The following is a 16915-nucleotide window of genomic DNA, read 5'->3' as shown; positions in this document are numbered from 1 at the left end:
ATATATTACTAATGATAAGATGTACTAAAACAAACAAACAAACAAACAAACCCCACCAGACAGGCCTAAGCTTGGTTCATCAGAACTCCAGTAGATAGTAAGTCAGACGTATAGTAATCAGTTTCTTTGTAAATCGGTTGCTCATGATGATTTTCTTTTTCACCTGCCTATCTCTTCTTTCTCATCAGGTCATTCCCCTCCCAAGCATCAATTTAAGTAAACTCCTAGCTACAAAACCAAAACCAAACCCAAACCAACTGCCATCAAGTTATTTCCAACTCAAAGACCGCCATGAGTCACAACTGTCTAGTAGGCAATTCTTTCGCATTGCAGTACACTGATGTACACAGATATGTGTACACACATGAAGTAAATACAATTGATGATGTGGTAAAGACTAGGGATCATGATTCATGAGTTTGGGTCATAAATTAGCTAGGAAACGTCAAGCAAGTCTCCCAGTCTCTCTGAACTTTACGTTGTAGAAATGCAAATTTAGAGAGGGATGACAAAATATGCTATAAACAAACAAATAAAATTTACTGCTATCAAGTTGATTCTGACTTACAGCAGCCCTGGAAGGACAGAGTAGAATGCCTTACAGAATTTTTAAGACTCGGAGTATTAGTTTTTTAATTTAACAGGTATAAAATGTTTATAGTCTAGGAAAGTCAATTTGGGTGATCTGATATTCCTGTCCGCTCCTATCCAAAGTGATTAAGGGCATGAGTTCCGAAAGAAATGTGTACCTTGTAGGGGCGTAGGGGGCCTTGCACACCTGAAGACACTTGATCCTATCCAGATCATAGGCCTGTTCCCCAAGTCTCACCCTTTGCCATCCTCAAAGGATCATCTTTCTTACTTCCATTTTAAAAATAATATTCACTTTATTTTTGGTGAATGTTTATACAGTAAGTTAGTTTCACATGTGACCATTTCCATACAAATTATTCAGTAAAGTTAGTTACATTTATTAAAAAACCCAACCAAACCAAAGACAGACACTCGATTCTACCCAAAGTGATAATGAGTGAGGGTTGGGCAGGGGGAAGGTAGGGAAATCTATTTGTCCTTATTTTAGTTCATGCTTCGCTTAAGGTAAACGTAACTCATTATTTAGAGCAAGATGGTTTTGTGGAGTCCAATTTAATTGTGTTTCTGAGAAACTAAGGTGCTCACATTTTTTGAATTCTTCAGATATAAAAGTTCATTCCAAACCCAAATCCCCAAGCAACTGATTATAACACACACACACACATAAAAAAAAAAAAAAATAAAAGTACTTATATATTAGAACTGGCTGGGACCTATATCTAGCCTTGTAATTTCACTTTCTGCTTAGTCCATAGACCAAGGAAGTTGTTCAGTCAAGGTGGTTTACAAGGAGAAAAAAAAATCATCTCTAAAAAATGCCGAACACATTTAAAAATCATTGTTCCGTTTTGGACTCTGGGTGCCATTCCTTTGTGGATGGGTTGAATCTTAGATATCAAAGACAAAAGAGTTACATTTCACAATTTTGTTGTTACAGGCCCCTCAATTCTAATCTCCTTTGAGAAGTATCCCAAATGCATGCGCTACACTAAAATACCAAAACAGTTGTATTGGTAAAAAGCAGTCACTCCTGTTAATGCTTTTAGAATATTACTTGTACAACAGCAACAATGACAATTACATGCTAATTTGCACCATTAATGGAGATCTGACCTATTCTAAAGAAGAAATTGTTCTCTTTAAAATAGTCTAAACTATGACATCTATGATCATGCTGGGTAAATGGCCATTGGGTTTGACTTAGGAGAGAATATCAGAAGATGTCAATAAGGATGGGACTACAGCATTATAATTAGTATTCTAAAAGCCTGCTTCAGGTTGTTCAACTATGATTCTCCTGAGACCCACCACTCACAAACACACACACATAATAATAGATTCTAATGGTTTTTAAGAAATCCAAATTTGTTACTTTAGAAAGACAAATAGAGTGCACTTTCAACAACTTATCACCATAGACCAGTCCACAAAGTAGTATATGCCTTCTACGGTGATAATGTCTTTCTCTGCATTAATTACCATCAGACAACTCCACCAAAAACCAAAACAAAACAAAACAAATACCCATGAAGTCAGGTTAAATAAAGATTGAATTGTTGCACAAAGGAACACTTACTCATCAGATCCCACTGATCTTTTGTGTTCATTTCCTGTATAACCTTCTTGATCAAGATTTACTGATCTGATTCAAAGTTTCCTGAGGAATCTAACTCACATCCACACCATTCTGATCTGATGGACCCATTTCTAATTTATGTATGGGTTTCCTGTGCCTTCCAGATTCTAGGAATTGATGAAGTACATGAAAACTGTTTCTCCATCTAATTCGTCTTCCCTTTCAATAATTACTACAGCTTGACTGAAGACAGCATGTTGGAATACATAACCATTCACATCTTTGTAGTTCACAGTGACAACCAGACCCGAGGGTTGTCCACCCTTACCCCATGGGCTCTGCAGGAATGAAGTTGTTGTTGTGAGGCGCCCTCAAGTTGTGTATGACCCAATGACCTTATGAAGAATAGGTCTAAATCTTGTCCTTTCCTGTGCCATCTTCCTCATCTGATACACTTGAACTCACTGCTGCAATCACTGTGTCAAAAAACCTCCTTATTGGGGGTCTTCCTCTCTTTTGTTGACACTTCACCTTTCCAAACATGATATACCTTTCATATTCAGCTGCTAGGAATAGCCTCTCCTAGCAGCATGTCCAGAGTATGAGATAAAGCTTCACCATCCTTGCCTCCAAGAAGCACTCTGGTTGCACTTCCAAGACATATCTATTTCTTCTTTTGGCAGTCCCTTGGATGAACCACTCTTCCCCAACACAACTTAAAGGCATCAATTCTTCTGTCACCCTTATTCACTGTCTAACTCTCAGATGCATAACAAGTAACTGAAAAGACCACGGCCTGAATCAGGGGCACGTTAAGTCTTTGCACTCCAGGATTTTGGAAAGGTCCCTGACAGCAGACTTGCTCATAGCAAAACACCTGCTAGTACCAAGGACGGTGTTTGGGAATCCAAGCAAAATGAAATTATTGCTAGTTTCAATCCTTTCTTTATCTATCATGATGCTGCCTACTGGCTTGGTGATAAGAAGTACTCACAAAGTTGTGTGTCTGGGGAGGCACTAGTGTTCAGAGGAACAGCTGTAAAATTCCAAGTAGAGAACTGGCAGTCCTGAGGATAATGGAATCAGGCATCTCCCTAGATTCAACAATAAAGTCTTCTGTATCCTTGTTTATAAAGCCCATGAGGAACTTCACAATGCTATTTGTTGGAAAATCTTCTCCTTTCACAAACAGGATAGTTGTATTTGTACATGATGAAGCTTCAGGTTCACCAGATAAATCCTGTTATTTTATCTTCTGCCAAATCTGCGGGTTCATCATCCTCCACTTCAGTTTCATCATTTCAATTATCTAATCTTCTATTCTTTCATCATTCTCTGTAAGATATTTTCTTTTTATTGGTCTTCATACAATAATTAACTTACATTATGCTTTATCAAATCATTTATATACATTGTATTTTATATAATTACTATTGATCCATATCTATTATTACCCATTTTTTTGAGTCCCCATGGAATTTTTCCTATTTCTTCACCCCCCCGTACCCATCTGCCCACTACCCTCTGCTAGCCTTGTGATTTCCAACCTTCCCCTTTTTCTATCACCTTCCCCCTTTCCTTTTTCCTTTGGGGCACTTTATATGCATCCTACTATTATCCTTCTATTTTTACAATAATGGTCTTATGCAGTATTTGTCCCTATGACGCTCAGTTAGTTCACTCAGCATAATGTTTTCTCAACCCAACCCTGCTATATATACTATTTTATGAAATCATTGTTCTTTATTGCAACATAGTATTCCATTGTGAATGTAACACAATTTTTCAATCCATTTATTTGTTGCTGGTCATTTGGGCTGTTTCCATTTTCTAACTAATGTGACTAATGCTGCTATCAAGATACTGTATTGATCTGTTGTGACTCAGTTCTGTTTTCCTCAGCTACATTCCTAGCTGTGGAGTTTAGGGGATTCCTATGTTTAGCTTTTTAAAAAAATGCCAAACTGCCTTCCAGAGTGCTTGCAACATTTCACAAGCAGTACACAGTAGTTCCAATCTCACCACATCCTCTCCAATATTTATGGCTTGCTGTTCTATTAAACTTTGCTGCAGCTGTTGGGGTGAGATGGTATCTCAATGCAGTTTTGATTTACATCTCTCTTTCTGCCAGTGCTTTTGACCATTTTTTTATATGTCTGTTGGCCATCCATGTGTTGTACTTTGGGAATAGTCTTTTCATGTCTTCTCATTTTGTGACCGGGTTATCAGTCTTTTACTTGTGGAGGCCCTGTTGTTATTGTGAATTGGTATGGAGTCAAGGGTAACTCATACTGGCCTTATAAACAACAGATCTGAACCCTGTCCTATTCTGTGCCATCCTCACAATCTCTGGCACACTTTAGCCCATTGCTGCAGTCACTGTGTCAATCTACCCAGTGAGGCATCTTCTCTCCTTTGCTGTCCCTCCTGGTAGGACAACAGGAGGCTCTATAGTAGTTTGTAAACTTTTGTTACAAGACCCTTGTATGAGATATAATTTCCAAGTGTTTTTCCCCCAGTCTGTAGGTTTTCTTTTCATCCTATCAGAAAAGGTTTTTGATGCACATAGGACCTTAATTTTATATATATATATATATATATAACATTTAAGGACCTTAATTTTTAGAAGGCCCCAGTCATCAATTTTATTCTCTCCTGACTGTGTATTTCTGGAAATATTTGCAAGCCTATATATGCCATATGATAGGGCTTCTAAGTTTGGTCCTATTTTGTTGCTTGTGATCCTTATGGTTATGGGCTTTACCCTGAGGTCTCTGATCTACCTTGAGCTGATTTTTGTATATGGTGTGAGAGGTGGATCCTACTTCAGTTTTCTGCAGGTTGTTGTTGTTATGTGCTGTCTGTCAAGTCACCTGTAACTCACAGCAACCCTATGTACAACAGCCCTAACTCCTGCCCTGCTCCATCCTGTACCAATCTTATTGTCTCTGACATACCTACCCACATTACCCCAATCACTGAATCAATCCATCTCATTGAGGTTCTTCCTCTCCTGCATTGTCCCTCCACCCTCTCAAGCATGACGTCTCTTTCCAAGGACTGGTCCCGCCTTGCAATATGTCCAAAGTATGTTAGATGAAGCTCCAGAATCCTTGCCTTCAAGGAGCAGCCTGGTTTAACCCTCTTTGGGATGAACCTTTTTGTTCTACTAGCAGCCCATGGTATATTGAATACTTTTCTCCAGCACCACAGCTCAAAGGCATCAATTCTCCTTCCATCATTCCTAGTCATTGTCCAGCTTTCTGACACATAGCAAGTAACTGCAAAGACTATGGCCCGGATCAGGCACACCTTAGTCTCCAGACTGACATAGTTGCTCTTCCGTACTTTAGAGAGGCCTGTGATAGCAGACTTTCCCAATACAACTTTTCTTTTAATTTCATGGCTGCTGGAACCAAGAGTGTTGACTGTGGAGCCAAGCAAACTAAAGCTGTTAACAATCTCAATCTCTTCATCATTCATACTGATGCTGCCAATTGGCCCAGTGGTGAGAGTCTTTGTTTTCTTGATGTTGAGCTTCAGTCCATATTGAAGGCTGTAGTCCTTGACCTTCTTTAACAAGCACTTCAGATCCTCTTCAGTTTCAGCAAGCCAGGTTGTATCACCTGCATAATGTAGATTGTTGCTAGATGCCCAATTTTGCCAACACTATTTTTTGAACAGGTTGTAGTTTCCCCATTTAATATGCTTTGCTTTCTTGTCAAATACCAACTGAATGTAGGCAGATGGGTTAATCAGCTTACACTTGATTGCTAACATAATTTAGAAATGTCCAAATGATTTACCCTGGCTTTCAAGTAAACACTTACCTACTAGGATCCAATTCTGCCAAGCTAAAGGCTCACTCACAGGTAGGACCAGACCTATTTTTAAATACCAAGGCCCACCAACCAAATCCTGTTTGCCCACAAAGAGGCTTCCTTAACAAGCTGATTGTAAACGAGATCAGGTACAGTTAATTAGCTTACAATGACCATGAGGAAAATATATCTGGAGCAGGAGGCTGTTGTACAAATGGAGCATGGGAGCAATGCATGGTTTAAAATTGGGAAAGGAGTGTGCCAGGGATGTATTCTAGCTACATATCTGTTCAATCTATATGCTGAACAAATTATCTGAGAAGCTGGACTCTATGAAGAGGAATATGGCATCAAGATTTGAGGGAGACTCATCAATAACCTACATTATGCAGATGACACAACCTTTCTTGTTGAAAGTGAGGAGGATCTGAAGCACTTGTTACAGAAGATCAAGGAATGCAGCCTTCAGTATGGACTGCACCTCAATATCAAGAAAACAAAGATTCACACCGCTGGACTAATAGGCTGTGTCATAATGGACGGAGAGGAGACTGAAACTGTCAACAGCTTCATCTTGTCTGGTTCCACAATTAACACCCTTGTACAGGCAGTCAGGAAATAAGGAGTCGCATTGCAATGGAAAAATCTGCAGTTAGGGACCTTTCCAAATTATTGGGGAGTAGTGATGTCAGTTTGAGGACTAAGGAGAATCTGATTCAGGCCATGGTCTTTCTGATTACTAGCTATGCATCCGCAACCTGGACAATGAATAAGGATGACAGAAGGAGAATTGACACCTTTCAGCTGTGGTGCTGGAAAAGAGCACTGAACATCCAATAGATGGCCAAGAAAATGAATAGATAGGTCTTGGAAAGGATAACAGAAAAAGAATTGACACCTTAGAGCTGTTATGTTGGAGGAGAACACTGAACATCTCATGGAGAGTCAAGATATGTCTTGGAAAGGGTGCAGCTGGAGTTCTCTTTGTAGGTAGAATGATGAGGCTTCGCCTCACATACTTTGGACATCTTACTAGGAGGTGCTGTTCCTTGAAGAAGGACATGATGTTAGGAAGGGTAGAGAGCTGGTGAAGTAGAAGAAGACTCTCAAACAGCTGGACTGACAAGGTAACTGCTGCAATGGTCTATTGTGTTTCAGGAAGTGTGAGGATGGTGCAGGACAGGACTAAGTTCATATCTTTTTCATAGGGTTGCTATGAGTTGTACTCGACTTGATGGCACCTAATAACAACAACAACAGATAGGTTAATTTCTGGGTTCTCAATTCAATTCCACTGGTCTATGTGTCTGTCATTGTACCAATACCATGCTATTGTGGTTACTATGGTTATGTAGTAGATACTGAAATGAGGTAGTGTTATGCCTCCCACTTCATTTTTATTTTGCAGAAGAGCTTTGCTTATTTGGAATCTCTTTCCTTTTTAAATAAACCTTACAATTGCTTTTTCTATCTCTTTAAAAAACAAGTTTGGTATCTGCACTTGGATTGTTTTGAACATAAGATCTTGAGCCACTGCTAAGGAGCCTCCAGGCCACCTCTGAGTATAGGGTGATGGGGAACACTCCTAGGAGAAGCTGAAGCAAGTGAGAGAGGAGTGTCCAGACCAGCTGGTGTCCAGTCGTGGTTCATGAGGACTCTCAGGCTCTAGCAGTAATAGCCTTCCTCTTCATCTAGGCCGGGGAGATTGGCCAAGACTCTAATTTTTATAGTAGTCTGTAACATCTTTCTCTTGGGGGATAACTGATCAGTTCAAACTACCAGTCTTCTGATTAGTGGATGAGAGGCTTTTACCAATGTGTGAACAGGGCTTTTTGAATCTAGCTGAGTTACTTCCAATGTGTAGCAAGCCAATGTGTAGTAATACTGTCTGCTCTCAAAATTAAACTGAAACACACTGTCATCAAGTCTAAACTAACTTACAGCTGACCCTCCAGCAGGTTTTTAGAGTCTGTAAATCACATGGGAGAGGACTGGTCATCATTCTCTCTTGGAGCTGCTGGTGGATTTGAACTGCCGGAGGTGCCACTTTTGGATTAGCAGCACAATTCTGTAGGGACTATGCCGCCAGTATTCCCTCTGTGTGATCTAGTCTCGTATTCATTTTTATGGCTCTTATACGGAGTACACAATGTTCCAATACTCTTAACACTGATCACTTGGTTAAGGTGGGCTCTGCCACATTTTTTTCCAGTATAAAGTTACTATTTTTCCAGTCTGTAACTAATAAATATCATGAAATAGACACTTAGAAACTATGTCATAAAACAAATATATGATCATATACAAATAAATTTAAAAACCCTAACAATAATAAAATTTTACTGTCTCTCTTTAAATTTACTAATCCAGTAACTATATTGTATTAGTTAGAAGCATATCATGCTGTTGTTGTGTACTGTCCAGTCAGAACCAACTGACAGCTGACCCTCCAATGGGTTTTCAGAAGCAATAAATCCCACAAGAAGAGAATGCCAATTTTCTCCTGCAGAACAACTGGTGGATTTGAACTGCATACCTTTGTAATGGCAGCACAATTTCTTACCACTAAGCCACCAGAGCTGCCTCTCTTTTAACTTACCAGTGTGGTAACTATATTATATTAAATAATCACAGGCATATCATAGTGGACATTTAGAGAAACACAATTCTGAAACCATGGACTTCACTTAAAAGAATTAAAAATGCTGATGTTATGAAAATGTGTATGTAGTCATTGTGGAAAACTGAAGAGGCAGAAAATCCAATTTATATGTCACTGTTATTCGCAAAGTTTTCTGTGGTCCATTACTTCAGAAGGGGATGGCTAGCCTATAGCAGAAAAAACACAGTCAGAATACTCCTTAGAAGCATAAAGGTGAGGCTTCCTTTGACATACTTTGGGCACATTATTAAGAGGGTTAATCACTGGAGAATACATCATACGTTGTTAAGCAAAATTATAAAAAAAAGAGGAGAGTCCTCAATGAGACAGACTGGCACAGTGGTCACATTAACAGTTATTGCAAGAATAGCACAGGATTGAGAGTGCTGGACCCAGGGTCACTACAGGTCAGTCAACTTGATGACCTCAACAACAAAAATAACATATGCCACTTATAACGTTTCACTTTCCTTCAATTACTGGTTAGTAATTTCTCCAATATTTAGTATTGTTCTCTATTATAGGCTATGTGATGGTAATTATCTTTGCAGTTCGGATCATTTTCTTATGACAGTTTTTCTAGGATTGGAAAAGTTCAAGAGATAGAGCCCTTTTTATGGCTCTTGTTTATTGCCAAATTGCTTTTGAAAAGTTAAATTCAGTTAATGCACCGAGAAGTGTAGCAAATTGTCTGTGTCACTGCAACTACAGAAAGGATTTTCACTTTTAAAAGGAATGACTGGTCAGTGCACGTTTGTCGAGTACCCACTATGAGCAGAGCCCACTGCTACCATCAAATATTACCTGTTTTCAAAATTTATTTTAGGTCAGTCTAGTTTTTTTCAAGGCTGAGGGACAAACTAAAAAGCAAGGCTGACCTCAGCAAGAACTCCTAAGCACTGGTGATTGCCTTCTAAAAGGACTGGCGTCTAGAGGAGGCCTGAGCCTGGCACTTGAAAGCGTGAAGCGCACGTCCACTGCGGAGCTGTTTTAAATTGGGGAGGATAAGAGCAATCAAGAACACAGGGGGGGAAAACTACGTGGGCTGATGGGGGTGGAAAGGATAATCTAATAGGTCTTCCTGGCCTCTCGATTTGAGTGTTCAGGCACTTCAGTCACAGAGTTCCAAGGCTGAATTTTTCAGTTCACACAACAGTGCTGTTTCTCAGAATAAATATACATTGCTTATTTCATTTGTGAAGCTCATTTTCTGCGTGAAGCGTGGATAATAGTACTCTATCCCATGGGGACTATTTTGGTTTTCCTCTATGTCAGATTCTTTCCCCCTCCCTTTATTAGTGGGCAGTAAGGCAATTGTGACATTCCACATGCATATTACAAAACAAGACACTATAGCTAGTCACAACAGGAGCAGGCACAATTAACAAACATGCCCAAGGAAAGATGTTCAACCTTAAAAATGTTCAAGGAACCAAACATATGCAAATTAATCAACATTATACCTATTAAAGTTGTAGAAATACTGAAATTGATTATACTTCCCAATGGTGGGAAGAGTGTGGTAAATGAGTCTATTGTTGGCAATAGCGTAAATAAGTAAGACCTACTTGGAAAGCAATTTGACAGCATTCCAAGAGTCATAAAAAGACTCATACCATTTAACTCAGTAATTACGTTCATAAGAATTTTTCCTAAGAATATAATTCAAAAGAATGAAAAAGCTCTATATTCAAGGATGCTCATTGCAATAGTAATTCTATTAGTCAAAAATATGAAATAGACTAAATGCTTACTAGTCTGGGGAGGGGTTCATTTCATAAGTTATGGTATGAGAATTCAATGGAGTTATACAAAGATCTTGGGATTCCAAGCAATGTGTTAATTACAACAAGCAAAAATAATAAAGTAAATGGACTCTATGACTGCAAATAGGTATGTATATAAAGGGACCTAGACCAGGAGGAGATATGAAAATGGTTATTTTGTGAGGACGGTGAACTAGTGGATGATTTCCTTTTGTATTCTGTCACTGCAATGTGCATTTTAAAAACAAGGGCACTTCCAAAACCACCACGGTCTAAACAGAAAATCCCCACCCTGCTCATCAGAGCTGGCTTACGTTTTCCACGCTTCTGCCACAGTGCGTCTCCTCTCAATTATCTCTCTTCGCAGCTTTACCATCTCCTTTTGAATCTCCTCCTCCTCCTTCTTGGCCACCAGAGCCTTTCTTTTCTTCTCTTCTTGCACCAGGCACTGGGCCTCTAAGAAGGCCGATTTTTTCAGGGCTTTCTCCATTCTTTGGCGCTCTAGTTCTTTTTCACGTCTTAAGCGATTTTCTTTCACCTGAAAGAGAATACGAGGTATTAAATGCAGCTTTTCAAGCTGAAATGGATCTGCAAAACCTTCCATTTGTAGTGCATCATACACATACGTGGTGGAAACATCCTGGCACAAAACTTTGCCGTTTGTCAGTAGAATAGAGAGAATTCATTTGCTTACTGGCTAAAGGCCAATGCAAAATGTTAGCTGAAATTAGGTTAAAAGGACTCTCAAACAATCTGGAATGAACTGTAGCATGGAAAAGTTGAGAATCTCACAGGTCAAAGTCCAAGTTCTGGATTCTTATTTAGTAATGATTACCCATCCACAAGAATTTTCAATGTGTTCATAATTACTATTTACTTTGGACTTCTCTGTATACAAATTACAGTTTAAGAAAGAAAAGGAAATGTATTGGGAGGGGGGGGAGCAGGTTCTACTGTAAAGGCTAGGATAGGTAACTACTGCTTTAAGGATTATTACAGACTATTCATATCTTTATTATTTAAACATATCAGTGATATGTTTTTATCTAAGACACTTCTTTTGGATATTAAAAAAACAATCCACAGAATAGGTTTATTAATTTTTTCAAACCTACACTTTCTCTTTAGAGGCATAATTAGGTATGTATAAGTAGGTCTTTCCTTTCTGACTCGTTCAAGTCTATTAACTTACTCTACAGTTGTGATAGGACTTCTGGTCAATGGCTATCTCTTATGAAGTCTCTCTGCACCCTTCTGTCAAAACGTCAACCTCCATTCCCTCATCATGCCCAGGATGCAGACCAGGCACATACGTACTTGTGGTTTAAAGCAGTGATCTGCCAACCTAGCAATCAGAAATTCAGTGTTATAAAGGGACAGCATACACAGACAGACTTCGACTGAATTGCACGTTATGACAGACTTACTCTAATTCCTTGAGGTACCATGTTTTTTCCTATTACTCTTTCCCTCTGGAGAAAAGAAAATTTTCCACATGTCTTTTAAATGAAAAACAGCTGAACTAGATTTAATTCAGATCTGTTGTCTCTTTTCGACTATAATCACCAAATGAGTGAATTTCAGTCATCTAGAAAAGAATTATAACATTCACCAGAATATTCATGATATTAATAATGTCACAATTCAAAAGTTCAATTTAAGCAAAACTAAGTCTACATATTTATAACAGAAAGTCCTACATCTAAACTAATAAAGTGTAGTTCACCACTTTATTGGTCAATTACGCCTTTTAAAATAATTCTTTAAAATTCAAAATAAACTGCCTCCTACCCTCAGCCTATAAGTATCATTTTTCTTCTGAAGTTCTTATATTTTATTTTTATTCTTTCTAACCAAACTACAGATGGCACCCTTTTTCATAATAAAGCCCAAGTCTTTATTTAAGCTTATTAAATGTGTTACACAAAGACTGCTTCCTGTTATCCATTTTAATTTTGTTTTTCCCTCCCACCTGCTTATGTCTCATCTCCATGGTAAGACGAGGATCCTTCTGCTGCTTCTTGTCTTGGTTTTCCTTCTTTCCAAGTTCTTCCAACATCCCAGAATCCACCACATCTTTTTGGAGCAGATGGTCTATAAATTTCTGAACGGTGGTACTTTCCTCTTCTTCCTCCAAATAGCCATATAAATCTGGGGGAAACAAAACAACAACAACAAAACAGTAAATTTTTTAAAAACTTAATTTTAGTATAATTTCCATATTTATATAGAGTCTAGCTACAATCAAAATAGAAACATTGAGTGTTTAAGAAATTGTAACTGATAATGCCAGCTGAATGTGCATAGCCTTCAGCAATTACCTTCAACTAGGAGGGAAAAAAAATCTCAACTTCTCAGGAATAGGCCTCATTGAAGTCACTAAAGATCTCCTCTCACCACTCTAAATGCTCTTATTCCTCTAAACATCCTTGGTGATACTATTGCTTGTTGTTATGTGCTGTTGAGTTGTCTGCGACTCATAGCAATTCGATGTACAACAGCCCTAAACCCTGCTCTATCCTGTGCCAATCTTACTGTCTCTGACACACATACCCTAATTATTACCCCAGTCACTGAATCAATTAATCTCATTGAGGGTCTTCCTCTCCTGCACTGTCCCTCCACCCTCCCAAGCATGACGTCCCTCCCAAAGACTGGTCCCTCCTTGCAACATGTCCAAAGAATGTCAGAGAAAGCTTCAGAAGAATCCTTGCCTCCTAGGAGCAGCCTATTTTAACCCTCTCCAGGATGAACCTGTTCGTTCTCTTAGCAGTTCACAGTATATTCCATATTTTTCTCCAATACCACAGCTCAAAGGTATCAATTCTCTTTCTATCATCCCTAGTCATTGTCCAGCTCTCTGATGCACAGCAAGTGATTGCTAAGACCATGGCCTGTATCAGGCACACCTTAGTCTCCAAATTGCCACCGTTACTCTTCAATACTTTGGAGAGCACACTTTCCCACTGCAATAAGTCTTTTCATTTCCTGGCTGCTGGTGCCAAGAATGTTGACTGTGGAGCCAAGCAAACTAAAGCTGTGAACAATCTCAATTTCTTCACCATCCATCCCTGATGCTGCCAACTGGCCCAGTGGTGAGAATCTTTGTCTTCTTGACATTGAGGCTCAATCCATATTGACAGCTGCAGTCTTTGACCTTCTGCAGCAAGTGGTTCAGGTCCTTCTTAGTTTCAACAAGCAGGGTTGTGCCATCTGCATTACATAGATTGTTCATGAGTCTTCCTCCAATCTAGTTGCCACATTTCTCCTCAGAGAGCCCTGCCTCCCTGATTAACTGTTCTGCATATAGACTGAAAAGGTATGGAGACAGGACACATCCCTGGCATAGACCCTTACCAATTCTGAATCATGTAGTGTTTCCTTGCTCTGTTCTGATGACTGCCTCCTGGTCCAAGTATTGGTTTCACATTAGCACAATCAAGTGTTCTGGGATTCCCACAATGGGACAGACATTTCTTCTTCTTCTTGTTATGTTCCACTGAGTTGGAACACACTCATAGCTGACCTTCAAGCATGTTTTTTCATCAGCTGTAAATGACATGGAAGGAGACGGCTCATCTTTCTTCTAAGAAGCAGCAGGTGGATTTGAAGCAACTGCCTCTGCGTTGGCAGCACAACTCTTTACTTACCAGGCCACCAGAACTCTCTCAAGAAAAGCTTTACTGAGTTATGACTGTCATACAATCAACTGTAAATATTTAAAAATCTAAAAAGCTTTTAACTTTTTTTTTTTTTACTTTTTACAGTCAAATCATTACTACAATCAAGTAAATGAACCCCTAACACATCCACATACTGATGTGCAGTTTTTTTCTCACTTCACCGTGAGGGCCTCCTTTGCCCTGTACTAAGCATTTCTGTACATTCCTGTTACTATAAATGTATTTCATTTCCTAGAATTTCACACAAATTAAATCTTATATACTCTTGTTTTATGTGGCTGCTTTTACTCAATATAATTACTTTGAGATTCATGCATTCTCATGTGTATCAATAGTTTATTTTTTTGTCTTGCTGAGTAATATCCCATTAGAGGGACATCCCACAATTTTTTCATTCTGCTAATGGGCATTTAGGCTGACTCCAGTATTTTACTATTAAAAAGAAAATACTGTTTTGTTTATTTGGGATTTCTTCATTTCCAACTGCCTTTTCTCTTTTTCTCATTTTTCTCTTTGAAAAATGAGTCTGGTATCTGAATTGAGAATGCACTGAATATATAGATTACTTTTAGTTGTTGTTCTTGTTAGGTGCCATAGAGTCAAGTACAACTCATAGCGACCTTATGAACACATGACCTGAACCATGTTCTATCCTGCGCCATCCTCACACTTCCTGACACACAAGAGCTTATTGTAGCAGTCACCATGTCAATCCACCTGGTTGAGTGTCTTCCTCTCCTTTGCTAACTCTCCACCCTTTCCAGCACCATGTCCTTCTCCGAGGAATGGCACCTCCTAGCAATACGTCCAAACTCATCATTCTTGCATACAAAGAGCACTCTAGCTGCACCCTTTCCAAGACATATCTGTTCTCTTGGCCATCCATGAGATGTTCAGAGTTCTCCAATATCACAGCTCTAAAGTGTCAATTCTTTTTCTGCCATCCTTGTTCATTATCCAGCTCTCGGATGCACAGCAAATAATCAGGAAAAACATGCCCTGAATCAGATGTATCTTAGTCTTCAAACTGACATCACTACTCCTCAATAATTTGGATATGTCCCTACCTGCACATTTTCCCAGTGCAATGTCTCCTTATTTCCTGACTGCTGGTACCAAGGGTGTTAACTGTGGATACAAGCAAGATGAAGTTGCTGACAGTTTCAAATCTCCACTCCATCAATTCTGCCTATTGGTCCAGTGGTAAGAATCTTTGTTTACCTGACACTGAGATGCAATCCATACTGAGAACTGCATTTCTTGATCTTTTGCAACAAGTGCTTCAAGTCCTCCTTACTTTTAACAAGCAAGGTTGTGTCATCTGCATAACGCAGGTTACTTACTGATGAGTCTCCCTCCACTCCTGATGCCACACCCCTCCTCACAGAGTCCATCTTCTTGGGTAATGTGCTCAGTTTACAGAATGAACAGGTATGGATAGAGAATACAACCCTAGGGCACTCCCCTCCCAATTCCAAACCACGTAATGCTCCCCTGCTCTGTTTGCACAATAGCCCCCTGGTCTAGGTATATGTTTCACATGAGCACAATTAAGTGCTCTGGGATTCTCATTCTTCTCAATGCCAGCCACAACTTATCATGATCCATACAATAGCATTTTTACTATGCTGAGTCTTCCTATCCATGAACAAGAAATCCTTTTACATTTAGTTAGTGTCTCTAGTTAGGTTTATTCTCAAGTATTCATCTTGTGACTGTCTTTTTTTTTTTTATGTGTACCATCAAATCAGATCTGAATGGTACAGGAGGAGATTGCCCCTCCTTCTGGTGGAATCTGGTGGATTCAAACCACATACCTCTGGGATTGTAGTGCAGCTCCTTGACACTAGGCCACCAGAGTTCCCTGTGACTATCTATTATAAATGGTATTGCTTTCTTAGTTTTTTCTGCTGCTGTGGAGAAATCCCACAAATTTTTTTATATAATGATCTTGTGTTCTGCCACTTTGCTAAATTGACCTATTAAGTCTAATATTGTTTGGTTTTCTGTGTACCCTATCTTATCATTTGCATATAGTGACAGTTTTATCAACTCTTTGCTAATTTGGATGCCTCTTCTTTCTTTCTCTTGTCTCATTGCCCTGGCTAGTACTTCCAATACAATACTGAATAGGAGTGGTGATAATGGACATCTTTGTCTGGTCCCTGTTCAGAAAGGGAATGCCTTTAGTCTTTCTCCATTGAGAATGATGTTGGCTCTTGGTCTTGCATATATGCTTTTTACTCAGTTGGGGAAATTCCCTTCTTATTCCTATTTTGTTGAGAGTTTTTATCAGGAAGGGGTGTTGAGTTTTGACAAGGGCCTTTTCTGCATCAAATGATGGGATCATGTGGTTCTTAGTCTTAGCTCTGTTAACGTAAATGAAGTGGGAGGCACAGCACTCCCTGATCTCAAAACCTACTCTAAAGCTATTGTAATCAAAACAGCATAGCCTTGATACAATGACAGACACATAAACCAAAAGAATAGAAACAAGAACCCAAAAGTTAACCCATTTATCTACAGTCAATTAGTATTCAACAAGGAATCAAAGTCTATTAAATGTTGATATGACAACTTCTTCAACAAATGGTGTTAGCAAAACTGGATATTGGTCTGCATAAAACTGAAACAAGATCCATACTTCACACAGTTATCAACTCAAGATGGCTCAAAGACCTAGAGGCAAAGACAAAATGGGACCAAACTTATAAGACCTGTTGTTGTTGTTATGTGCCGTCGAGTCGCCTGCGACTCATAGCGACCCTATGTACAACAGCCCTAAACTCTGCTCTGTCCTCTGCCAATCGCAC

At 39.1% G+C, this 16915-nt stretch overlaps 1 protein-coding gene across 1 annotated transcript in view; it reads right to left on the bottom strand.

Moving 5' to 3' along the window:
* KIAA1407 (KIAA1407 ortholog) overlaps positions 1-16915 on the bottom strand; it is a 152180-nt gene that overhangs the window by 107329 nt on the left and 27936 nt on the right. Inside the window, exons 4-5 of the mRNA XM_006884323.1 lie at positions 12392-12570; positions 10734-10957 (exon numbers count right to left, since the gene is read on the bottom strand). Coding sequence (XP_006884385.1) covers positions 10734-10957; positions 12392-12570 — 403 coding nt within the window. The remainder of the gene's footprint in view (positions 1-10733; positions 10958-12391; positions 12571-16915) is intronic.

Source organism: Elephantulus edwardii, unplaced genomic scaffold (assembly GCF_000299155.1).
Source record: "Elephantulus edwardii isolate Elephantulus edwardi_28Jun2011 unplaced genomic scaffold, EleEdw1.0 scaffold00032, whole genome shotgun sequence".
NCBI lineage: Eukaryota > Metazoa > Chordata > Mammalia > Macroscelidea > Macroscelididae > Elephantulus > Elephantulus edwardii.
Note: the sequence above shows the minus strand (reverse complement) of the source record. Positions and strands in the feature narration are given on the sequence as shown.